At 44.5% G+C, this 26500-nt stretch overlaps 2 protein-coding genes across 2 annotated transcripts in view; one reads left to right on the plus strand and one right to left on the minus strand.

The window, feature by feature from the left end:
* The window catches only part of LOC126517490 (sodium- and chloride-dependent GABA transporter 1-like), a 99047-nt gene extending 85216 nt beyond the window's left edge, over positions 1 to 13831 (plus strand). The window contains exons 9-13 of the mRNA XM_050167223.3: positions 4848 to 4988; positions 5781 to 5880; positions 8324 to 8424; positions 10899 to 11072; positions 11495 to 13831. Coding sequence (XP_050023180.1) covers positions 4848 to 4988; positions 5781 to 5880; positions 8324 to 8424; positions 10899 to 11072; positions 11495 to 11671 — 693 coding nt within the window. The 3' untranslated portion in view covers positions 11672 to 13831. The remainder of the gene's footprint in view (positions 1 to 4847; positions 4989 to 5780; positions 5881 to 8323; positions 8425 to 10898; positions 11073 to 11494) is intronic.
* A 219-nt stretch (positions 13832 to 14050) lies between these two features.
* On the minus strand, positions 14051 to 25915 carry Ufd1 (ubiquitin fusion-degradation 1-like). The gene is made up of 12 exons (XM_050167211.3): positions 25845 to 25915; positions 24791 to 24908; positions 24530 to 24562; positions 23989 to 24110; positions 22966 to 23096; positions 21735 to 21807; positions 21596 to 21664; positions 20705 to 20782; positions 18748 to 18789; positions 17600 to 17688; positions 16225 to 16303; positions 14051 to 14212 (listed from the first exon to the last, which is right to left on the minus strand). Exons 1-12 carry the CDS (start codon positions 25845 to 25847, stop codon positions 14138 to 14140), a joined length of 912 nt encoding a protein of 303 aa, XP_050023168.1. The 5' UTR covers positions 25848 to 25915; the 3' UTR covers positions 14051 to 14137.
* Between the last annotated feature and the right edge of the window lie 585 nt (positions 25916 to 26500).

Below are 26500 nucleotides of genomic sequence, written 5' to 3' on the forward strand. Positions count from 1 at the left end.
AGATATCACTTTGTATAACCTACATAGTTTCTCAAGGTATCTACGCAGGTTATATGATAATGTTCTTTTAGATCTTGCAATTTTTCAAAAAAATATATTGCCTAATGGAGTTGTATAAGCAGCAGAAACCTTTTATCTAAATTACGCTTGAAAGAGAATATGAATTGTCTGTTGCTAATACAAAATACAATAAAGGTCAGCCAGCCGCTACCGGCAACCGCCGTCGAATCATTACGCTTTCATTTGTGCGTTAGGTCGCATAAAGCGCTTATTTGTTTCTTTACGCGTAAGCGTAAATGGCCCGCCTGTGAAATCGACGAGATTATATGTTTGAAGCCGCAAGGGAAGCGAGCGCCGCAGGAGGAAGGTGCCTGGAGTTGGAGAAGAGAATCCCCGCGTTCGCTCCCTTTCCGTTTGTGCTTGGACGCCGCGGTGCTCGCTCTGCATGTTCGCGGTTTCGCTTCTTTGCATGTGTAGCAATGTGCGCTTTCCCTGTAGCACACCAAGCGTTGAACCGTGGAGATCAATGTAGCGACCGCTTTCGCGCCCTTTCCGTTTGTTCTTCGACGCCGAGTTGACAAAGTGGGCAAATCAATCGAAAGCTACAGTGACGTTTCACTTCGTGGACGCGGGTTACGCGAAAGCGTACGGACGCCGCTAACATGCACATCGAGCACCACGGTGTCGAAGCACAAACGGAAATGGCGCGAACGCGGTCGTGGACGCTACGTTGATGTCGACGTTGCGATGCCTGGTGTGCCACAGGGGAAGCGCAAGTGCTATACACGTGCAGAGACGCCGCGCACATGCAGAGCGAGATAGAGAGAGTGTGGTTCTGAAGAGGAACAGCGCCTCTTCCTCTCCTGGTCCTCGCTTGTTCGGGAGAGCTGGAGACAAAAGAGTTTTGCAAAATGGCGGCGTCAAAGGCGACCAGCGGAAGGCTGCACTTTTAGTACTTTTCAACGGCCTGTAGGATTTGGCTTTGCTGCGTGCGGTGAACGCGCAGAAGCCATTCCCGGATTCTGCTGCATGCTGGTAATTCATAGCCAAATATAGAAAGTGTTCCGTGTGCGCTGTCTGCGCGAAAGGCTCGACCTCCGCAGTTCGTCGCAAATGACCGTGCCAGCCTCAGAAAGCCAGTACACGGTTTATATTTTTCTCGTTATGATTCGTGTATTGCATCCGTATTAAATGCAGAGTATTTTAAAGGCATCAATATAGTTCGACGTAGCGCGAACACGTTACATCGCGTTGGCGAGATCATCAGCGTCTATAGTTCGACCGACGGTTCCATGCACTGGCGGACGCGGCCAACGCGCTCTCATGCGCCCGGCGTCTAACAACGCTCGCCCGCTTACGTACGTAGGCATTTCCCAATACTAAAGGCCCAGCTGACGTGACGCGCGCTCCTGCGTTCCGCAAAGCGCTTGTGTGCTGCGTGTACGTATCGTTATGGCGCAGTACTAAATCTGTCTAATAAGGCTGACACCGGGCTCCGTTGCGTACGTCCGGCACTGCGGCACCGAACTGTAGCCTACCATGCTGCACGCCTCCAAAGGCAGCCACTATACCTGTTATAGTACTTTCAAATGTTGTCAAGCAGACACCCAAGGCGGTTAAGCCTCGCCACTTAATCAGAACCGCAGCGCAGGTGGGACATCAAACTTTCGTTTTCAGCTCGCTTCGGCACTACCGAAGCAGCCGACGTGGCCGCTGTGTCCACGTGATCCCTCATGCCGCGTCACGCCGACGGTGGCGCCAGCGTTTCCAGTGGTGGAGCTCGCCCCCAACACTCTTCTCCGCTTTCCTCCTCATGCGCGCGCTTCCGCTGCATTCTCCTCCGCTTAACTCCTCGCACTCTCGTCGCTATCGCAAAATTTCATTCCCCGCTGTGCTCCGCATTCGCTTTCATTCTTCTCTGTGCTCGTTCGCTCGGTTACGCCACGGGACGCCGATGCTCAACGCAGGAACAGCAAGCACGTCATGTCATGCTGAGTGTGCCGGTACCCGTCAGATCACCGAAGCTATAAGGAGCTCTATATGACCGGTGTTGCGACTGGATGTTTGAAGACGTGGAATGTACTTTGCTCGTGGAGCTGGGCCCGATATCCGGGACGTTTTGCACACAAGCTTATATTACATATATACAAGAAAATTCAAAGTAGTAAGAAAGAGTTCATGAAGAAGTTGTAGCAGCCGATCACTCCCGCCGTCCATCGCTGTTTTTGTCCCCTGCGTGGTCATTGTTCAGTCGCCTCCCCCAATCTGGTGTCAGGAGACCGATGACCTCAGATCCCACCAATCCAAAGGTCTGTTGCCCTTTCCCTCCGAAGGGAGCCTTGTCGGAAGCACACGCACATCACTAGGCACAAACAGGAGATGGGGGGTAGCATACTGACCTCGTCTCCGGCGTGGATGTGCCAATTTGGGCGGCTGACAGGTGAAGGACCGTATAGCCTCCCACTGACCCCGTCTCCGGCGTGGACGTCCCAATTTGGGCGGCTGACAGGTGATGGATCGTAGCCTTGCACTGACCCCTTCTACGGCGTGGACGTGCCAATTTGGGCGGCTGACAATTGAAAGACCGTATCCTTGTTAAATGCCCAAACCACTACCCGAAGTACTCCAGTGGTGCCCATACAACATCCCATTTGAGAACTGCCTTGACGAGGCTGTCAGCGTGTTTCCCATAATCGCGTTATCCGTGACCGAAGGTTGTCTTGGTGTGAACTACAGATCATAACACCGGTCTGCCCGAAGAAGGAATATATCACGTGGACACGCCAAGTGCTGACGGTTGTCTCGCTGCCAGGGGTAACACTGACCTGCGTTATTTACTTGTTTATTCTAACAACTATAACAAAATACTTCGCGCTTACCAGTTTGCTCACGCTGAAATTTCGAAACAAGATGGCGTATCTTTTCTTTAGAATCGAATAGCTTTCTTTGGCTCTTTCCCTCGTTTTCATGGTCAGCGGCCGTAATTTCTCCGCTGATCAAATCAGAAAGTACCGCCGTGGGAAGGCGGAGAGAGTAGCAGTGGAGGCGGAGCCAGTGGACAGGAAGTAGATTACCGAGGGAGAAAGAAAGGCGCCGGTGTTTCCAGACCTCGCTGGTTGGTCGGACAGGCGCTGACGTCACGCCAGAGGTTAATGAACCTTGTGAGTCGGCGAAGCAGCGACCCAGCGTGCTGCTGCGATGACTGTGGCAGAGAAGGATCACAAATTGGAAAAGCCAGCCAGGCTCGGAGACAACGCGGGAGGCCACCATGACCGCCTAGGAACGAGAAGAAAACGCTGCGCAAATGTTTTTTACAGATCATTCAGCGGATTAGCAAACGTATATTACTTTGAGCATCAGTCTCCGTGGTTTCTGCATAATTTTCTTCTTTAGTTTGTGTCCTTCAGTAACACACCTATCATGACTGCCTACAGGTTCTCCATGACATTTAACTGCCCAACGGTGGCAAGACCGGCCCGTGTCTCAGTATACAGCATCTCACTTTTGCAATGGCGAAGTGTATTACATACAAGAGTGGTATGTCTTTTCTTTTTTCGGAAGAACGAGGATGTTTAGAATGCAACTGTTGAACGATGAGGACACCCCACACTATAAACAAACTCAGTATTGTTGCGAAATGTGAGCGAATGCAAAGCAGCGGTAAGCAAGAAAAATATATTATTTCAGCGTTGTTAAAATAAAAGCGCACGCCACTTTCAGTTCTGGTGCTCCCCTTGCGTGAGAAAGTTACGATGTATCCGCTAGCAGGGTGTTATTCCTTTTCCACGCAAGCGAATATTTTAAAGAGAAGCTTTCATTGGCTAGTCCCCCCCCTCCCCCCCCCCCCCCCCCCCCCTCTTCCGCTTTATGTCGACGGCTCTCTGGCCAAGAAAGCTGCAGGGCCAATCCCAGAGACGCAGTAATAAAATCTAGGCCAATCCGGCAGAGATCGTGTAATCGAAGGTAGCGACTGGGGGGGGGGGGGGGGGGGGGGGGGCAATCCTGATACCAGTGAACTATAAGCATGCTCACGATGGTGTTCAGTGTCGTTCGAAACGCGGGCCGATGCTGGAGGCAGTGCAACATCACAGGCGCCACACGCCTCGTGAGTCAATAACATTCAAGGAACACTAAATAGAAAAATAATTTGAGCACGTATTGCAAGATTACGCTGATGTAAGACCATTAAAGCTGCTCTTACAATGACAGCACGCATGCACAAGTTCTTTTACCGTTATAGACGGGCTACACTGTATTCTAAAGAAGCCGACAACTGAACTTGTTCGACTTTCAAATAAATTTTGCTTAGCCAGAATTATAGGCCAAATACAAGAAATATTCTTCGAAACCAGTGACGTCACACTGACGTACCGGAACGAAGTTCAACTGAACTTTAACCTTCTCTTTTTCTTCTAATAATCAGCGTACTAGCGCGATACTAGCGCAAATAAAGTTTTGAAACTATATATTTATCAGTCTAAACTGGGTCGCGACTTTCAAGCGAATTCGTAGCGACGCCTTCTCCGATGTTATTGCTTTTCGTGGTTCGTCAGTGGTCAGAGCGACGCTGCACGGGATCAACCGGCCCCTGAACTGTGAATGATAGTGGCACATAATCGAAAGGAAGGCATCGCTACATTATACCGGCACTGATTTACTGTCTCTCATTAGTGTTCCGTTAAAACAACATAGCTAACCAATAAGTGTCTCCCCAGCAGCATATATATCTGAGCAGTTCTGCCGCGGAAAACTGTCACTTGCCTTTCGCAATAATGTTCCCATGTTCTCTGCCCGATTTTCGCTGAGCTTCGAGTCTTAATTGAGCCGCGTACACATGTCGTTCACAGGTGACCATCGCCAGCACAGTGGTGCAGGCCCTGGAAGAGTCCTACGGCCGCTTCATCAAACAGAGGTTCCAGGGTCACGGCCTCTTCCTGCTCTTCATCTGCGTCGCCTGCTTCATCACCAGCATCGTCTACATCACGCAGGCAAGAGGCACACAATGTGCTTCCCGTTGCATTTATGTGTCAATAACTTAGCATTAGCCCTCGCACAACGCGGTTCGTATTCTTGCACGCTAATGTATTTTATCACCCCCCTCCACTCCACAAAAAGATAACATCGATTTCACGGGAGAATCAAACCTCGATCGTAGTGGCGTAGACGGGGGGGGGGGGGGGTCAGCAACAAGTGCCCCCCTCCCCTCAAAAAAAAAATTCCTGGCTACGCCATTGCTAGAGCCGGTTTGGAGTCCCCATGACGTATAGCAATCAGCAAGTAATTTTACTCGGTATGTTCTCCAGGTTAAGCGGCTTTATGGGACTCCCATTCGAGACGGCAGCCTCATGCGAAAAAAATTTAGTCAAAATTGTGAAGTGTCTTCTGTTTAGTTCATCTCTTCTTGAATTTAATCCCGCAAGGTTCATCGGCTACTGGACTTTGGACAAAAATTACTGACTGCATTTTCGTAGCATGTACGCCCGTGCCGCTATAAAGCTAATCAGTGAACAGGGATGTAACAACATGCATCAAAACTGCGGTATAGACATTAGCTTGATGTCGATTTCTTCGCCATCAACTCTTGCTGCGCGAAGCTTCCTTTTTTGTTTTTCTTTTGCTACTTAGCCGCAGAAGAGAGAGAGAGAAAGAGGGCCAGAATTAAAAGACAAGGGCGAGAGCTACGACTCCCCGAATGAGGTCCAGAATGAAAGTGTCGAGAGAAGCTTCGCGACAGTTGGGCGCAAGCGGTAAATTCGTTGTCCGTGACTGTATACTCGCAGGGTGGCATCTACTACTTCCAAATGACAGACTACTACGTGGCGGCGCTCTCGCTCATACTCATCGCCTTCCTCGAGCTCTGCGCGCTCGGATGGTTCTACGGTGAGCGACCGTTACTTCAACCATACGGCATTGCGCTAAGACCACCATGCACTACGTCGCGTGCGCGCGCAGTTGAAGTGGAAATATATGCGATGCAGTTACGTCTAAATCAACACGAAAGACTAATAACGCTGTTGTAATTAGCCTGAAGTGGTGGTGACGTAGTCTCTAAGGACTCTGTTACATTTGTCCGGCGGGAAAAAAAAAGCCTTTTGCTTTAGAGAAGGAGACAGAACCCAAAGCTTCTTCAATTTCGCGCCTTTACCGAAGCGTTACTAGATTTTAATGATACAACGTGATCCCTCTTTGCCGATAAACAACAACTGGCAAACTTTGTTATGACCAGGGTTCTTCAATAACTATTGAAGGACCCTGTTATAATGTAGTCGCATCGGACATAAACATACCTTGGTTATATCCGATACTCGTTATAAGCATGCACACAGGTGTCGACGAAAAAAAGAAACGGTTACAATCCAGTCTGTGCGAAAGCAATTCAATCGTGGTGCCTTCTGCGGGCCAGCATAAGGGCCTACTGCCGATTTTGATGACCCGCCAAGATCTTGGTGTGCCGATACGAGGCACGGGACGCAATAAATTAGATGCATGCGCTCTGCACCGTCTCGAATGCGCAACGGTGCTATCGTGTTAGCTCACCACGTTGACTTGCCGATCGCGGCCAAACCAAGGCGAGCCAGTAGCCAAAACGCGCACGTCGATGAAAAATTTTGCGGACACGGAGAGGTCCACGCGTGGGTCCGTACTCCGCTTATACGGCCGTCAGTCCCGCCTGTGCGTGTGATATCATACGCTCAATCACCGATCGATGTTTTTGAGTGCGAATACATTGACGGCGAGATTGCCGCGACTGCTTGTCGCCAGTCACTTCGCCGGCCGCACTGCATGCTTAGGCTGCTAGGCCTAATCAGTGCAGCTTCGTCGGCAATCAAAGTTGCGTTTTCGTGCCAGTGGATATAGCGGTAACTTTGTTCACGGTCGCCATGTCTGCGGCGTCGCAAGCGTGGTCCATGCCCGACAGGCCGTGCGGTGTCCCACATTTCGGTTATTGATGTTGTGCATTGGTTACAGGGGCACATATGGCGGTGCCACAGGAATAGCGAAGGTCCGAAAAATAAGGCGCCTTGAAAATCGGTCGGCGACTGTGTTTAACATTTTTGCTATCAGAATACACCTTTTTGGGGCTTGGGCAAATAAATATTTCCTTCGTTAAAACCGATACTGTATCGGATCCCGCATTTTGCATTTCATAGCTGAAGAATACTCGATTGAAGCCTGACCAACCAAATTTTATATTTACTTCGCAATATATGACAATCGTCATATTCGGGTTCGTTATATCTAGGTTCGATTTCAACTAATACCAAACAGCGGCTGTCGCTATCAAGCTTCATAAAACCGGCCCTTGAAGAAATTGCTCGTATCTTCAGAAATTTTGTTTTACAGAGGTGCCCCAGTAAACTCTACGTCTCTATGTACATATTAGTTCGTAATGCCAAAGTCCAAGAACGACATCTGCTAGATGTCACAGAGAGGTGCGTTTTTACCATAGAAATTCAGGACAACTAGAATATGTTGCTCTGCCTTAAGAGACTTCCTATAAATTTTAATCGTATGAACTCTAGAGTATGCTTTAACAATTTGACATATAAAACTTTTTTTGGTCCACACATAAATAGCCGTCCTCCCAGAGGCTTTATTTCCTGGTTTCCCAATGACAAAATTAATTTGTCCATTTGTTTAATTTACAATCTGAAACTATCACGTCTGCTGCTCATATGTGTACGCCAACTTTTCGTATTTCCTTTATATAGGAGCAAACTGGTACCGTTCATATTCTAAAACTCCCTGCAATCTTGAGCACAAAGCACTGTAACGGCATTTATCAAGATGCTATCTGGTACTTCTCTAAGACAGCCAGCTAATGGTTAATGGGCCCTTTATATACCTTATGTCTAAGCTCTAAGCCTTCATATGTTAGACTGTGCGACAAGCTTCCCTAAGCTCTACACTATCATAGATCTGCAAATAGTCTAGTTAAAGCTAACCATTCTAAAGCCGTACGTCGGCTACAGGAACCACAAACTAGCAAGGGGCATCGCACATGTTTGATGGACTGAACAAAGATAAGGGCTGCCAAGGCCATGTACCTTCACTGCATGGCAGAACTGTCTACAGGGAATGTTAGCAGATCGAGGAGCAGCATCACCCTTCCTCACCCATCCACCCCCAATGCCAGTAAACCATATCCCACTGATTCGCTATCAAAGCCAGCTTGCAGTTAGACCAGTACCGACATTCTTTACAAATAAGGATTGCTCAGCATGACATTAACGATCAAATGCCAAACCAACTCATTTATATGCTGCCAGCTGTGGTAAAAAAATGTGAAAACACAGTTTTCAAACTTCTCTTTCTTTTGTAGGTGGCCATAACCTACTGAGTGGTCAGACTGAAATCATGCATCATGTGCCATACATCTATCTCAGGATCTGCTGGGGACTCATCACGCCTCTGGTCTTTGTGGCAAGTATAACACCAGTTTGGAAATGATAAGCATGTTACACATACTGCAAATTTTCTGCAATTCCATCTGCAGTGGTGGAACTTGTATTTAGTGGAGATGTTCATAGCAACACTCCATCTGACCAATGAAAATGTGGCAGCAAGGTGCAATGAATGCCCTGACGTGTCAAGTCAGCAGTAGCCTATTAACACACTCGCCACTGGAACATCGACAGAAAAGTTGGAACATGTGAAACGTAGCTGGCGACGATTGTTGGAGCGCTTCACATTGCAGAATCGCAGGATGCGAAACAGACGGTATGCGGTGAGCTGCATTGGCTGAACCATGGCCTCCGAGATGGGAGGCATATCTGAGCAGCCCTCTGTCATACATGCCATGCAATCTCGAAAGCGTGAGCAGTGGATTAAAATTAAAATTAAATTATGGGGTTTTACGTGCCAAAACCACTTTCTGATTATGAGGCGCGCCGTAGTGGAGGATTCCGGAAATTTCGCCCACCTGGGGTTCTTTAACGTGCACCTAAATCTAAGTACACGGATGTTTTCGCATTTCGCCTCCATCGAAATGCGGCCGCCGTGGCCGGGATTCGATCCCGCGACCTCGTGCTCAGCAGCCTAACACCATAGCCACTGAGCAACCGCGGCGGGTTGAGCAGTGGATGCCCATTGCAATTTGTGTACACATGAAGGAGCATCCAGCCATGCAACAACACAGCGATTTTGCAGACACACAGAGCATGGCCAGGTACGACCATTGTGTTGAGTCATGATATGCCAACTGCACTAACTAAAAACCTGCTGTGTTATTATGAAGGTGGGTGTGTCTTCAGGTCCCAGACAGCAACAGCTTACGAACTGGCACGACATGGAGGCCTTCTGCACTGGCCAGAGGACGCTGCGACTACCAGTGTCACCAACCCCAGCCACTAGGGCTGTGAAAAAAAGAAATGAAACAACCTTCCAAATGCCAACAAGTGCTTGTCTTAATGTTGAATGGTGTGCTCTGCAAAGCCCAAGCTTGGTAATGCCACATTTGAGTGCAACTTTTGCCTCACAATAAGCGTTCCGAAGTGTCATCACGAATCTGAAACATGGCTTTCCAATTTTTTTTTTCTTCTTTAGCTCGCTAGGCTGAGTGTTCTGGAACAGATTTTTACTGCAGAAAACTTCAGTGCAAGGTGCCTTGCACATAGACGCCTGCCTGACGATTCACATAGCACTCCCCTCACATTTCTTTGTGTTGCTGCTGTGGAAGTACTTTTGTTATTCACACTTTATTATATACAAGAATAAAAATGTATAATGAGCAATGTCTGCACAAGCACGCATAGGCCTTAGCAAAATAGCTTTCTCGGTGTACCGGTGACAACTCTAGTCATAAATAATGCGGCTAAAGAGGGCAGTGCCCTATATAGTGAATTGGTTGCCCATTTGCACAGTGTGCATCTGCCTTACGTAAGGCTTGGCACAATATAGCCATAACATGCTCTAGGGGATAAGTTACAATCCTTCGTATATGTACAGTAGTAATTATTTTTTACTGTGACCAATACGATCTCCAACTACTCTGGTGGGACAACCTTAAACGAAAGTGGAGCCGATTTCTTGCTCCACTGAAATGTGCTGCACAACTACGCATATGGCAAATCAGTGGCCGCATTATGTAACGATTCTCTACATTTTCCATTCTTTTTGCCCTTTGTCATTGGCTGGCAGGATGCTATGCCCACGTCGTCGCTGGTGCCAGCTACTTGTTGAGATGAACAATAAGAATAGAAGTGTTGGAAATTTATGCTTAGACAATACGGCCCGGCTCCTATACTGCCGACACCTGCAGAGTGGTGGAAGATTCAGGAAAGGAAGTTAGGTGGTGGATACTTTTTTCCTTTCACCGCTTGGCATAGTAGGTATGCTGGGAAGCCCAATTTCAAGACATTGCATGGTAGGAGTCGATTTTTTCTTATTAATGCATTTATTTAAGCTCATGCATACAATCACAGATGCCCGTATGCTAAAGAAAAGTTAAGCATAATAGTCCATCAGTCAATCTAAGTCCACTGCAAGAAGAAGCTATCTTGTGGTTCTCACCCGTATCACACATCAGTCGATGCCATCTCTGCTTTCAAATTATGTAATCCTTTTGCTCCATCTAATCTAGTGCCAACTTTGATTGCATTTCCCTCGCCTTGGCACCCATTTTAACTGAACAGACACAGCAGTTATCTATTTTATGCATTATATTACCCTCTCAACCTCAATATACTAGTTGCAACTGCCGAATTCTGGTTGTATTGTAGCCAGGAGTTGTCCAGGTGTTATAACATCATGGTAAATTATTTAACACTACAACCTTACAAGCAGACTACAAACACCACCAAATTGAAATCCTGGCTCTAGTTTTCAGAGCCAGGATTCTCGCAACTGCACATGCTGCAGCTAAATATGCATGTGTGACCAATCGCTTTGGCCTGCAGGCCATCATGGTGTGCGGTGGCATGTCCCTGACACGTCTGCGCTACCGCAACAAGCAGCACTTCCCCATGTGGGTGGACATCGTGGGATGGGTGCTGTTCGGCCTCATCGCCAGCATTGTGCCCGTGTTCGCCGTAAAGGCCCTCCACAAGACGCAGGCATCGGGCATTATTGAGGTCAGTCACTCCTGCCTCTGCAATTCTCACTTGATCAAGCTGTCAGGCAAGAGACTGCAAACTTTCTACGCATTTTATAGCTCACTGATGTTAAATCATGAATTTGCATTTTCTTTTTTTGTCTGTCACTGCAGGCGACTAGCACTTTGGCCAAACTAACATACTAAACATACTAGGGGCTGTAGAACTTCGCTGATAGATTTCCGAGCACAATGGAGAGTGAAAGAGAAAACGGGATAAGTTGAATGTGCATGAAATGCACAAACAAGAAAATTGTATGAACCATGATAGCATCGGAGATGATATTCTGCAGGATGCCTTTAATCACAGTGCATAACTTTGTTCCTGTTACCATCTGTATAGGTGGGTCCTAATTTTGAAGTTAAGGTGCAATATGAAATGCCTTACGTTCCATTGTGCAGAGGGTGCGGGAAGCACTGGAGCCTCAGATGGAGGTGGAGACGCCGAGCGACTACTACTGGGAGCCCAAGCCCCTGGTGGTCATCAACAAGGTCAATAGCAGCAATGGCCAAGTGGGAGGGTCCACCACCACCAAGCCTCGCAAGACGTATGGCAGAAACGGCGAGACTGGCGTGTGATGCGCACTGGAATGGCCATGACGAAACCGCTGCAGATGCGCCCAGTCCAGACAGAGGCGAAGACGCACAAGACCAACAGTGACCATGTCTCAAAACTCAAGTGGCCTCGCACTATAGGCGTACAGACTTCAGACTCCAAAGTGAACTTGAAGATTTGTGTGCAACCAAACTTTGTCTGTGCTTTAGTGAGAGTGCTTGTTGTTCCAAGTGCCTCTATCTTTAACTCTACTAGTGCACAGAGATAAAAAGAAGTGCAGCATAGACTTCTATAGATGGTGATCTGCACTACAGACCTCCAAGACAACTTCACTATCTATGCTTCCTGTGCATTTTTTTTTTTCGTCGCTGGGACATTCCCCAACACATCTTTTCTTTTTATGTGTGCCTTTCATACAGTGCTCAACTTTCCCTGTGCGTCATGTACGAATCTGCAAAGGTCAACGACCACATTCACCCTTGCTCAGGCCACAGGCAAAGCCAACAGATTACGAGGCACTTTGCCACTGAATGGAACTTTGCACAAAGTGGACTAGGTTGCATGCCAGTCCAGGTTGTGACTTTGCCAAATTGCGACTGTTGTCAATGGACTGTTAGTGAAAGATTAAACAGTATTCCAAGGGTTGCTTAAACTGCTGCGAGTGTATGAATGCATTTGTAGACATTCAGCAAACTAAGGTTTGTTCAGTTACTACAAGAAGTGGTTAGTGTGAAGTAAGAAATTGAAGCATATATTCAAAAGCAGAGAAGTACAGACAAGTACACTATGCTACCATACAAAATGCACAAGAATAAAGTAAAATAAAAAGAGAGAATGTAATGTACACTATATCAGGTTCAAAGTTTTGCAGCTGGTTACATAAGCATCAATACAAAATAATATTGTTAAAAATTTGGGTAGAGCCACAACTTCACAAACCTAAAGCCACTGCATGCAACAAAAGATCTGTAAGCTTAAATATAATTTCAATAACTGAACAGACTGGCGTGAACAAAATTGTCGAGTTTGTGCCTATGAGTCATGTCGCAACCATTACATAAATGAAAGGTCATTGAACACGCTATAACATCATGAGTTAGTTGACAGCGAATCCAGGTTAACAAATTTGTTAGTGGTTCAGAGCATGAAGCAAGGGAACCATAATGTGTGAAGCAATGAACATGGATGTAACCAATTATCAGAGATAACAAATAAAATCTAAGACATGTCTTTTAAAAAATATATGCTTATAACAAATACAGTAGAGCCTCGTTCATACATTTTGGGGAAAAAACACGAGAAAAAGACACATTAACCAGCAAAATGTACAACCTGAGGTCATCGAGAAAATTTTGGCAGGCCTAAATGCATTTGACGTGTACATAATGGAAAGTGTTGCACAAATCATCGTAGTAGCACAAGGTGACGGAATGCGCCGAGCTGTTGGGGCTTGAGCGGCCCAAAACTTGTGTTGTTATTTTTGTGGCTTCGACAAGCTTACGTTTCTGCTCCTCTAATTCGGCCTGGGTCAACAGCTTTTTCAGGCAGGGCATTTTGGCAGGAAGTTTTGGTGTGTCCACTTGGCGAGAATCATTGCGGCATTAAATGCTGACAAGCGTCCCCGAGCTGATAAGGCCCGAGCAACCCAAGACACGCTTCTTTGTTTTCCTATTGTGTAGTGTTTTAAGATCGCGACGGAAAATCAAAGCGAAATCGAGCTGGTGGGCAATGCCGGAACACTATGCAGCCAGAGTGAAACGTGACGCTGATTTTGCCCCGCCTGTAGTAGGGAATGGCGGCATGTTTGGGTTACCACCAATTAAAAGCCTGCAGTAAGCTTCTAGTGGCACTAGGCCATACATGCTGCGAGACAGACAAGTGAAGATGCTTATCGCGATATGGTTGGCGGCGATAGCTGTGAATGCGACAAGCAAAAACCTGCGAAGAGATTTGCTGGTACTGGAGAGGAAACTAAGTGCGTGCTGCCATTTTCACATAACAGGGGGGCGGCGGGTGAGTACTGCTCTCGATCGCATGTTCGTTGCGCCTTTACTTGTTCACGTGGGATCAAGTATCCCGAAAATGTATCATACAATCGCAGTATGGCAATGTATTGGACATTGGTACTGAAAAATCATGTTTTCCAGGAATGTATTACTCAGTAAAAAAAGAAGCAAACTGTATTGGGTCATTTTTGTGTTCGAGACCACGAACACTGGCACTAGAAAATCGCACAAAATGGGATCGTATCAATGAGTTTCAACTGCATAGGATATATAATAAAGGTAATATTGTGTCTGATGCGACTTCATAACAAGGGATTGCATTAACCTTCCCAATCATTTAGCTCCCATAATATTTAAACAGAACAGCTGCTCACCACAAATGATTAGCAACATAAATCGTATAAAATGTGTAAATTTTATTTCGGCTAGTGTTTCACGTCGTTGCCTAATCATGTTTCACACCTAATCGCCAGGATAGCTAGTTCACTTCACGGTCTTTTGCTGCCTCAGAGAATGTGCCTTGCCTGAAAAGGCCGAAAACTCGTCTTTAGTCTTGCCCTAAAGAGGAAGAAACAAACACAAAGAAAGACAACAGGATTAATGCTTTTGTCAAAGATGCACTATACCAACACTGCCTGTTACATAACACCATTGCTACGTAAGTACAAACATTACAAAACTTTTCCGTCAATATGTATAAAATAGCAACGTACCGTGCGTGCAAGATATTGGAGGACACGGCTTCAAATTACCATAAACATTAACATTCTCCTTCTATATGATTAGGCATTTAACTTCGTCTTACCCGATCCCTGTCACCTATAAAGCATATTTGTTCTAAGTTTGTGTCAGCTGCCAATCTGACACAAGAGATAAAGCCATAGGATGTCCTAGCTGCCTTACATGCCTATCACAGTGATTGGGAGATTGTCACTTTCTCGAATGTCGCCAAATATTTTGGGGTTAGACAACAGTCTATGGCTAATAATCACCTGAAACAAACAACAATAAGCACTGTAGTTACATGCCATTCAGGCAGGTGAGTTTTTTCAGCAAGTGGAGACCATGAAGAGCCCAAACCCTGAAAGGACGATTGGGGCCAGAGCAGAGCACTTCAAGTGGCAGAGTCAACAGTCAAGGTTTCCATGCAGGCTATCATTATGCGTCACTTCTAAGTAATGTAGGACGTTCTTGAGGGCTAGTCGTTTCATATGTGAAGGAAGGTTAAAACTGCGTGAAAAAAATGACCACAAGCACAGCGCTCTGGTGTGTTGTGTGTTCCTTCTGCTTGTCCTTGTTGTTCTTTTTGCAATTTTAACTAAGTAATGTATTTGTGTGCTCCCACAAGGCCTGCATAATCCAAGGGTGGCTGGCTATAAACTTGTGTGAATATGTCACCTTCAATGCGACATCCTAGTTGATAATTCAGGCTGAAGATGGTTTTATTCAACAGACTTGGAAAACAGTGGTAAAAGAAACAAAGTGCAAAACTTATAACAAATATTTCAGTTCTTCCTTGAAATATTGTTGCTGCTCATAAAGTCATCATTATGTCCTCAAATATTTATCTTGCTCACCAGGAATGTGGTATATATGTCATTTTAATAAGTGTCTCTAAAAAACAGACACACACACATTTGCTGGAGAACCTTACAATTCAACTTAAATAATACAGCCACAAGCAGCCATTGCTAGCAAATATTGACAAAAAGAACCCTAGGAACAAACAAACAGACAGTTGTGAAATTTGAAACAAAGGAGACAATCTTAGCAACTCCTATACGCACTGTTTGATTAGGAGGGCACGCTTCGACACTGCATCGCCATTGCTTTCAAATTGTTACGATTCACAATTGTGATTACCTCGATTCACCTCGATGTATACTATCACTCTGTAGTGACAGTGAAAGAATGGTCCTTCCAGAAGCGCGAGTTGAACATTTAACTCTTAACTGGGTGAACCTGTGCCCAGCAAAACAAGCAGGTTTTGCTTGTTTTTGCAACAAACAACCCCAACACAAGGACAGGAAAGCACTGTTGTCATTCTTCGAAATCTGATCTCACCGGTCAAGTGCGTTCACTATTTACACATGACTCCTCATACATCCTAAAGCAACCGCTGATGTTCGCCTACATTCAAGAACTTACAAGAGCATTCGCATCACCCACAATCTGATTAGACAAAACTCTTTTGCTATAGGACCCACGACAACATTCAAACATTTCAAGTACAGTAGGTGCGTTTCGCTACAAGCAATAACTTAATAAGACTGATAATCTGTTGAAAAATGGTCGCTGGCAAAGAGCAATATAATGTATGCGTGAGAATATTGATGCAACTCTCAGGCATTGTCTTCAAAAGACTACAGAACTGACTGATGTGCCTTTCTCTTCATAAGACATTTATGTATATTAGACTGTCATCATCTAATCACATGATCGTGGTCATTACAGGAGAGATACCATGATCGTATTTTGTGGCAGTAATCTATGTTACCAAAACTTGCAGCGGCGCTCATGTTGCCGGAAAACGTTGCACATCCATAACTATAAAATGTTTGTCGACTCACTTCCGTATCCTCTACAGTCGGCCGAGCTGTCCGGATGAAGCGGAGAGTGCCAATGGTGTAATCATAGTCTGGAATGCCCCTGAAAAGTTTAGGGATGAGGAGACTACATCAAGAGATGCATCGCTGCTGAGCTTATGTTAACTGAAAGTGTTAAAAATGGTGGCAAATTAGGACAGTTTCATGACTGTTTCAAGTTTTTAATGAGCAAATAATTTCTGCTGAATTCTGCAAGCAGGAGAAAGTTTTACAAGAGGAAAGAAGCATCATTCACCTAAAGGTAGCACAATGCTACAAGGGAACTAATACAAATTCTTGAGAAGGAAAACTTTCAAGTTGAGATAGATCTGTCCTGGAGCGATATTCTCGTGCAATCACTTCCGCAAGATTTCATGCGGCCCGGCACCAAACATGTCAGCATATATGGCTGACAGCATTCCCGGCACTGCGTCAAGCTCACTGAGTTCTCAAAGTGCCAGGAACGCTGTCGGTCGAATGCTTCAATGGGTTCAGTGCAAAGTGACTTTCACTAAAGTGAGTGACGGTATCCCTAAATGTGATTGCACGAGAATATCGCCCCTGGTCACAGAAACAGAATACTAGTACTGTAAAACCTGATTATGAGAAAACAACATCAAAGGAGGTAGCACTAGGAGCAAGCAATGATGGTCACATTTGTTACAGTAGCAGACACAAATTAATGGCACAACACTGCAAGAGGCTTCCAAATGAAAATGCTGCAGCCTTGCAATGGTTCAATGTTATGGCAGGCCCACTAATTTTCCGTGCATGTTTTCCTGCAGACATTTTGTGTAGCACACACCTCTCAAAACTGGCCCTAGTCACAGGATTGCTCGCAAGTATATGTGCCTTGCATGCGTACTGACCAGCTTCAATTTTGCATTTGTGACATGCCCCCAAAGCACTCACTTTAGCTGACTGACCCACCCACTACTGATTATCAGATGAGTTAGTAGATCACAACATCCATCGATGCAAGTGATGTGCTGCCTAGAAATATTGTCTGTTAAGGTCTTGTTCTATGTTTAAAAATCACCAAGTTTTCCCTGCAAAAAAAAAAAAAAAAAAGCGATTGTGCAAATGATACGTTACACGCAATAAATCTAGTGCGGCAACAGTCACACTGGTGAGCACGAAATCAGGGGTTAAACTCCCAACCTCATTGGTATTGGACTAAATTGCAATAACGCCGACTGGTTGCTTCTCATTTATATTCGTTGTCTGCTATGGGAAACTGAAGTCTAGGCAAACAATTACCGTACTCTTAACTGAATGAAAACACAGAGTCTTACCAGAAATATGAAAAGCACCCAAAACAAAGGAATTGAAAAGCGACAACAGACAAAGTTCCTCGAACCTTTTGGGAATTGACTTGACTGTACTGTTTGCAGCTCCTTCTTGAGAACGAATTTTGCCATCGAGCCTGTTCCCAGTGCCACTGAATGCCTGTAACAAAGAAGTAGCGGTGTACCTTTGCAAAAGTGATCGAGCAAGCATAATCTCTCGGGTAGAGGGACCAGATATTGAATGCTATGGAGCAGGAAGGCAGTGGGAGTGTTCAGGTAAGGCCAGGGATCAGACAATGTAATGAGCGGTTGGCTAGCTTGTCAACTCGGAATAGAAGTTTTGTGTCACTTTCTCTTTCATTATTAAGATAAGGGCAACTTGCAGTTTGAAACACTGGATTGCACGGCCTGATAAACACTTCGGAAGAGCTGCGTCAGGGCATTTGTACAGACATACATTATATTTCCTTCCAGCGTAGAATGAGTTTATAGGCATTCCATTTTTGAACTGATGACACAACTGGCACAAGATAAGACCATAAACATAAACATATTTCGAATGGGTGCTTCGCAGCTCATTGCACACTCTATGCAGGTGCATTTTATCAATCTACTGGTGGCACATTTGGTTGGGGCATTAATTTGCAGAAGTGAAAGTTCTAGGCCTTCATCAAGCGGTTACATGTTTTGTAAGAGGGAAAAGAGAGGGACAGATACAGGTCCACCTTGAGTAGGTCATAATACTAATTTATAATGATCGGTCGATAGAATGATGATACAGGAAAAAAAAAGGCTCCACTTGGTTTAGTATGATCCATCAAAAATTTGATGACCAGAACAAAACTACAAGAGCGTCCCCACTTCAGTGTGCTTAATTTTATCATCAGTATAACAACAACTTGATCATGACTGTTACTAGAAGATGCTACAATCTATGACAAAAACCCACAACAAGAATCTACTACAATGACATATGGGGACGTTGCAAGTGGACCTGTAAAGTCCCTATATAACAGTTACTGCTGTAAGAATCAACCCTGTTGTGTAGTATCTGGAGTTGTAAAGGCAGAGCTGTAATTATAGACATTATTCCGGTACTGCATAGGCTGTGATTGTCAGCCACCAAAACAGACACACGAAAATATGAGGAATGGAGCTGTTAGTATGCAACCCTATTATATATATAAAAAAAGAAAACGCTACATGTGAGAAAACTCACCACAAAGCCAGCGGGCTCTGTCTCAAAGGCAGCATAGTCCATCTGAAAGAAGGCAGCAACAGTAGCAACAGGAAATAGCAAACTCAACAAAACAAGAGCAAACTAAAGTTACAATTCGTTTCCACGGCTGTAGCCAATGCGTGAAAAGTAAAAGAAGTTAAACAAACACTACAGAGAAAGACTTACTGTATTTAACCGATTCTAACACGCCCCAGAATCTAATGCGCACCAATTTTTGCAAGTTTAAAGAAAATAAAAGTGCACCTGAAGGTAACATGCCCCTGATTTATAAAAGAATAACATAACACGCACCCAAGGTTTGCAATCAGAAAGAAACAAGATATGCAGAATTTACCTTCCCAAAAGGAAATTTTCTTCAAATTATTTTTCATATTGAAAGCGGCGCATTGTCATCACTGGCACTTCACTGGCCATGGATAACATGCTGGCGCATTCTCAAGTGATCACTTTTCGGGATACTACTATCACTCGTGATATTTTTGGTGACCCTGCGGCTGACTTGTTGATGTATGTGGCCGACAGTATTCATGTCACTGTACGCATATGGCGAGCTTGGCACAACACCAGAAACACTGGTGGCCATACCAGCTAACACATCCGGTGCGAAGTCACACAAAATCTTGTAAAAGTGATAGTATTTCCAAGAGCGATTGATCGAGGGTACCCTTCCGGACCGTAGTCGAGAACAAAATGAACCCACAGCATGGCCCACAGAAAACTTCACGAAAACGTGTTCGGCCGCCATTTGGCCATCATGCTGCATCTGACGGCAGGCTGTTGCTGGTGCCATGAATGTGGTTTTGGTTTGATATCCGACTGTAACGTACAGGAAATTTTCAGACCCATTTTCTTGAGAAAAAGGTGCATGTTAGATTCAGGTAAATACAGTAATCAGTTTAGACTGATAAGGTATCCTTTCAAAACATTTTGTTAATTTCGTAGTAAGTGGTTGATTATTAAAAGAGAAAATGAAGCCCAAACAGAATTCTTTAATTAGGCGGCGAAACCGCAGCATCATGTCATAGTGACGTCGGGGATTCAAAGTATTTTTTCATACCTAGGTCTTTGTGGAGCAGTAAGAGTACTCGAAACAAAAGTAACTGAAACAGTCTATGGCTCCTTTGGTGTACAATGTAGTCCATCTTTACCAATAAAAAAACAGCTAGGCCCCAGCAGACACTGTCAAACTCCACAACAACATGGCAAGATTATGTAAACTTTAGATGGCCACTGCCATCTATCTTTTGTTCTTGTGTCTCTTTTTGGCTTACCAAGCCTCCTCTGATGGTAAGAGCAGCTTTCTTGCTATTGTACAGGGTAATTTACAAATACACACCCACTTATTTTTATCTTCAGAGTCCCTTTAATGCATACTGTTACGCATATTTCACAGACTCCTAAATGCTGAGGTGCTTGATGGTGTCCAGCCTTGTACATGCACTGTACTGCACACCTTGTAAAAGCGCGTAATGCACTCAACATCTTATAAATGATCCTCATGGAAATTGGGGTGCTTAATCATGTCCAACCTCTCACGTTCACTGTACCGCTCACAGTTTGTAGAAGCACATATTACACACAACATCTTAAAAATGATCCTCATGCAAGGAGAACCATAGCTACTCTTTCACATATCTGATGACCAGTCCAGAATACATTCGCAAAAGAAAATCATGCAGGATGATCTCCGTCTCTCTCTGGACCCTGATAAATCAGACTGAAACAGAAAACCAGCGAAAATCGCAATATGCAGGAAGATGATGGGATGAAGCTGGGTGAAGCTGCCTTTTTGGTAGGGCATGCTGTGTTTTTGTCCACTTTTTCACTTACAATCATGTACCAACTGGCCCAGCTGTTGATCTTGTTGCTAATAAATAAGTACTGCTACAATCAGCAAGGAATGACAGAATTAGTTGTCCATTTCAAGGCATCCTACCTCTGCCTCTTTCTCTTGCTTCTTTGGAGCGTTCCTAGGTTCTGGCTCCTTGTACCCAACCGGGGGAGCAAACTCCACCTGTGATAGGGATTGGTTAAAGCATTAAGACCAGAAAACATGCGCTATCACAGTAGAAGATCTCCACATCTTATAACATACGTGCATTCACACTCTGACAGGGCATGCATCTTGATACTTGACTTTACAAGTCTCATGTCCAAACAGCCATCGAGCGCTACTGATGATCTGGTATTTTATTAAAAGGGTGAAAACTGACAATACATTGCAGCAGGTGTGATGCCTTTCAGTGAATATATTCTTGCAAAAGTTTTTTTAGAATGTACCTAATAATAATGGAAATATACTAAACAGTGCAATGCTCACTTTGTCCACTCATCCTCGACTTCTCTCAGTTAGGACAGCACTGATCGCAATGCCCCTTTCTTACTTTTTCTTCTTTCTGGTAATCTTGTGGCAACCTTCCCAGGTTTGCATCTGACAAAGGTGCCAGAGTGAGAAAGGAGTGGTAACAGGACGGGTGGAGCACTTTTACACCTGCCGTTAACAACCGTCGCTTCCACGTTTTCTCGTTTGCTAGAAGATTGAAGGGGTGTGAAAGTGTGCACAAGTTTTCATTCAAGAGTAACTCATGGTCATGTACGATCGCCCAATAGTTGGTGCCTACGGGTAGTTCTTCGGGGGTCTGTGACTTAGGCAGTACATAGTAGAAGGGGCTTTGAAAGTGCGCAATATATTATGCAAGACTGTGGGCTCCCTACTGCGTACATTTGAATAACATTTAACTCGCACGTTCGGGGCAGCACTGTCTCAGACTGCAAGTGTACCTCCAACACCACACCGTCAACATGAGGCAGTGAGGCGTCTACTTACATTCATGTCGCACTCTATGATGGACACTGCCTTGCCTGGCTTCGTCTCAAGGACACACAGTTCGTAAGTCTAGGTCAGAGGACAAAAGAAAGAGAGAAGGGTCAGAGCCAGAATTATGCCCCACAGTGTTTTAACTTACCTTGTTGTTGTACTCAATCGCAATGATGTCGCCAGTTGACAGGCAAGCAAAGTTTCTCAATGCATTTTCCAAGCTGAGTGGTATCTGCTCAGGAAAGCAGGTCGTGCCACAAACACCATCTGCCTCCCAGTATACCGAACAGTACGCCCTCCAAAATACAAAGTCACAAACAAATAGTGACATTTTCATGGGTTTGCTGTGTTTCCAATGCATTTCAAGACCACTTAATCCATAAAGGCAGTCACTGATTTTAGTTCCTTCAAACTTTTTGGCCAGATGCTATGTATGCAAGCGTGTAATGTGCATATACATTCATGCGACAAACAAGCCTTGTCATATCCCTGCTCAAACACAACTGTGGCATCCTCATCATTGCCATCGTCATTTATGAAAATTAAATTCTGGGGTTTTACGTGCAAAGACAATGACATCATTATGAAGCATGCCATAGAGGGAGACTCTGGACTAATTTTGGCCATGTGGGGTTTCTTAACATGCATCTAAACCTAAGTACCACGAGCATTTTTGCATTTTGCTCCTACTGAAATGTGGTCACTGCAATGTGCTAAGCAAAGTGCTAACACTCATTTGGGCAACTTTTCTCCTCGTCATGATTTCATTCAAATCGGTTCATCAGTTTCAAAACAGAGAGCACTTTCCCATTTCTGATGTACATTAATAAATGATTGAGGGGTGACCCCAGCCTTAAGATTCTTGTTCATTTATCACAAGTTGTTTTTGGGCAAGTCAGTTTATAATTAAAGCAATACCCATAGCATTTATGAAACGGACACAAGAAAGGTGACATCACGAATTCTACACTCACAACTCTTTTTTTTTTTTTCAGGAGCAGCGACAACTGAGCAATCTAAGTAGACCTACAATGGCTCAAGCACAAACTTAACAGCAGTCTGTTATCAAGTCCACTGCAATATTATGATTTACCATGAAAAAAAATTGTCTCTTCAGAAAACGAGATCGGTCTGTGACCGATATAAGCAACATTGCATCTTGTAATGAGTCCACGCACAATCGCAGTCTTGCTTCTACCCAATATCTTGAATATTAAGTTGGCGCAAGATCATTTTTACAAGAACTTACGTTGCTGTATCCCTTCCCAAAATACACCAATCATGAGTGCCGCCTTCATCCTGTCACCTTTCTTGTATCCGATTTGTAAATGCTGCAGTTACTGCTTCTTGTTGAACGAGCACTTGATTCAGAAGGATACACGGCTTTGGGATTCGTGATGTCCAGGAAGTCCACTGAAAGGGGCTGGAACTTGGAAAATGTGGCTACAGGAAGAGTAGCACTCTCTACTTGGACCAGATCGCCTTCGTCTAGCAGCAAGTTCCTCTGCATCTGCAAGGAAGAAAAATAAAAGTCCCAATAAGAGCTTTTCAAACTTTTCCCTTTCCCGTGTGCTGATTTCAACTAAGTGAATAAGGTAATGGTAAACATACATGTGTGCTCAAATGTATGCATATGCAAATGTACGTGCTCACATGCGTACACAAATGCATAATCGGGGAGTGTGTCTGTAGGTAAGTAGTCATGTAGCCAAGAAAAGAAACAGTGCAACACATAGGGAGAAAGAAGAAATACATATAACCATCTGTTTTTTCTCTCGATCTGTTCAGTTGTGGTGTTTCATTTTTTTGTTGCATGTGCAATCTACCACCTTTATATAGTTGCAGGAGCCCGAACCCTCTAACAACGAACCCTCGTTGTTCCCTCTAAGGCCTCTGAAACACCGAAATTAACTGGTCCATTGACCACAGACTGGTCAGGAGATCACGTTAACCCTTCTGCACTGGGAAAAAACTAAGACAAAAACACATTGCTAACATCCACTTTTTGCAAGTTTTGCTGTTATCATTGTCAACATGGTCCAGAAAAAAATTCTCGTAAACATACCTTGCGGTAAAGTATAAGTTATGTAATATAGAAACATAGCAAAGTAATTATTTAGCTCGTAATATTTGTTGTGAGAAATGCATTTTGCATAATGAGAAGCAAATCCTGTAACTGGCTGCACTGATTGTTGGACAACAATATGGGAAGTGTTGAAATTTCTCAATAGGCTAATCAATCGCCCCATTCAATGGCAGGTTCAGCACTACGTTTTAAAATACACCGGAGCGACTACTTCTTTTCTTTCTTGTCTGTATGTAAGGGAATCAGTGACATTGAGATGTTTTACGTTATCAAGGTCAAAAACAATCAACTATTGATAGAAGGAGGACATCTTTACCCAGTATGGCAGGTACACCTTGCCTTCATCAGCAACGAATTCAAGAACACCGCAGTGGGTTTCTCGGTTTGACTTCTTGTTAGTGAGCTTGAACAACATTGGGTAGACAATGTTGAGCCGTGCTAGAAGAAAAAGAAATGAAAATATGTCAAAAATTTCTGCTGCAAAACACAGCGCACATAAGTTAAACTGACAGGCTGGTTATGAACATGTTTTTGTACAGACATCTCGTCCCATAGTAGAAGCAAATAAAAAGAATGGTGCTTGAGGTAGAAGTATTTTAATCATCTGGTGTATACACATGGCATTTATTTAGAGCAATGTAATTAGAGCATGCGATATCATTATAATTATCTTCATTACGGCAAGTCATTAAAATCGATTACCACACTTCACCAAAAACGTAAAAAAACTATTTAATAAAGTGTAAATGAAGCCAAGCAGGAGTACCAGTGTCTAGTAAGGTGAACTTCAAGAATAGAGAATGGTAATTCAATCGACATACAGCATGCTATTGGAACATACCACAACATATACTCACTTAAATGATCCAGAGCAGATGGGGGCATTATAACTGGAATGCAATACACAGAACGCTTAGCATTAGGTTACCGAATGCAAAACAGCCATAAAGACAAGTTTATGCAGGTCTGTAGGTTTGTAGGTTTACAGCTTTACACAGCTGTGGCACAAAAGCGCTCACGTATAATAAGCCACAGTGTAACAGACGCACTTTCATTATACGTAAAGCACTAGCTTAGAAATGACATTACTCGGAGGCACAGACTGAGACGGTACTTACTCTTGCCTCCTCGTTCTACGTCTTGCCGCTCATTCCCAGGAAGCATTGACACGGAGTACGATCTGTACTGAGTGTTAAACGGCCGGGCGAGGTGATCGTGAAACATGTTGAACGGAAACTGAAAACAAGAAACGACGAACAATGTTTGCGAATGCAGAATGCGACGGTCGTCAAAGGACAGTATGCAGTCTGCTGCCAACTGTCTAGCAGAACAATGTGTGGTTGCTATGTCCATCTATTGAAATGCTGCAGTAGTATGGAGGCTTGGCCTAGTTGGCTGACATTAGGAACGGTAAAGAAGCACGAAAGGGGTGTACAGAGGGCAATTCGCGTGGCTGTGGCATGCGTATTTTTACCTGTCCAGGTCTGTCGCGCAGCCAACGTAGTAGTACTTTGCGAACACGTTATGTCCCGTTACGTGACATTCAACGACTTCTGTTAGTTCGTGGACTTGTACCACGTATGTATATGTTGAACGAATACTCCAACAACACTGACGTAGATCATGAAAATTTAGTGATACTGTAAGCGCTCCGAGACGCAGAGGTCGAGGACGCAGCAGAACAAGTATAAATTTCCTTAACCCAAGGCTCTCGTTCCTTCGGCAGTGCACTGACAGATATCCCGACAATGTATTTCTCCCCACCACCTCCCTTTAAACACATGCGCGCGCCTCTTCTTGTTTTACCTTTCAGCAGGCCGATAGCTTGACAGTGAGCTCCAATACGTCAAGCTTGCTAGCACACGGCCGCACTTAACAGCGATTTGCCAACGGCACGACCAAAGGAGCGCTTCTTGCCCAGCAGAGACGAGAAAATTGTTTAATATGTAGATATAACGGATGTTTAAGTCGCACATTAAATGGTGTGCGAACTCTGTAACAAGTGATTTTCTCGTTCAGACAGGCGTTGTTTACACACAGTATATTTCGCAACAAGCACGCCAAACGAAAAATAATAACAATACACGGTGTAACCATGTTCGTGTGACACCTTTCTGTGCATTTTTGCACGAATTATTGGCTAATATAGCAGTAAATAACGCTGACTCATACCATTTTGAAAGTGATGACAATTCCACGGGAGCGGCCATTCACAAAAACCGAAACAGCTGAGTACAGTGTTGCCTAACGAGATTCAGTTTGAGCCACGCTTGAGGCTGCTGAGCCTGAAATCCTAATGAGCACAATATTTTTTTAATACTTAATATATGTAGTCACTTATTATGTGGCGTTTAATAAATTTAGCATAATGCTCTTTAACGCTGCGAGCCCCGGTACTTCCCAGTCACTAACGGCATGCGCGTAATCAGTGTGACGGAGCATTCTCAACAGGAAAGTAGCCAGCGCCGAGTTTTCAAGAAAAGAAACGCAACCAAGGCAGATGACGATTATCGTTGTGGGACAAATATACACCCCAAAGGGTGCAAACTGTTTTTAGAGAGTACACTCTAAAAAAAGTTTGCACCCTTTGGAGTGTATATCTGCCACACAACGATAATCGTCATCTGCCTTGATGCGTTTCCTTTCTTTAACGCTGCGAGCCCGGTACTTTCCAGTAACGAACGGCGTGCGCGTTATCAGCATAGCATTCCCGACAGGTAAGTAGCGGGCGCGGCTTTTTCAAGAAAGGAAACGCATCAAGGCGGATGACGATTATCGTTGTGTGGCAGATATACACTCCAAGGGGTGCAAACTTTTTTTAGAGTAAG

Source organism: Dermacentor andersoni, chromosome 3, assembly GCF_023375885.2.
Source record: "Dermacentor andersoni chromosome 3, qqDerAnde1_hic_scaffold, whole genome shotgun sequence".
NCBI classification, from domain to species: domain Eukaryota; kingdom Metazoa; phylum Arthropoda; class Arachnida; order Ixodida; family Ixodidae; genus Dermacentor; species Dermacentor andersoni.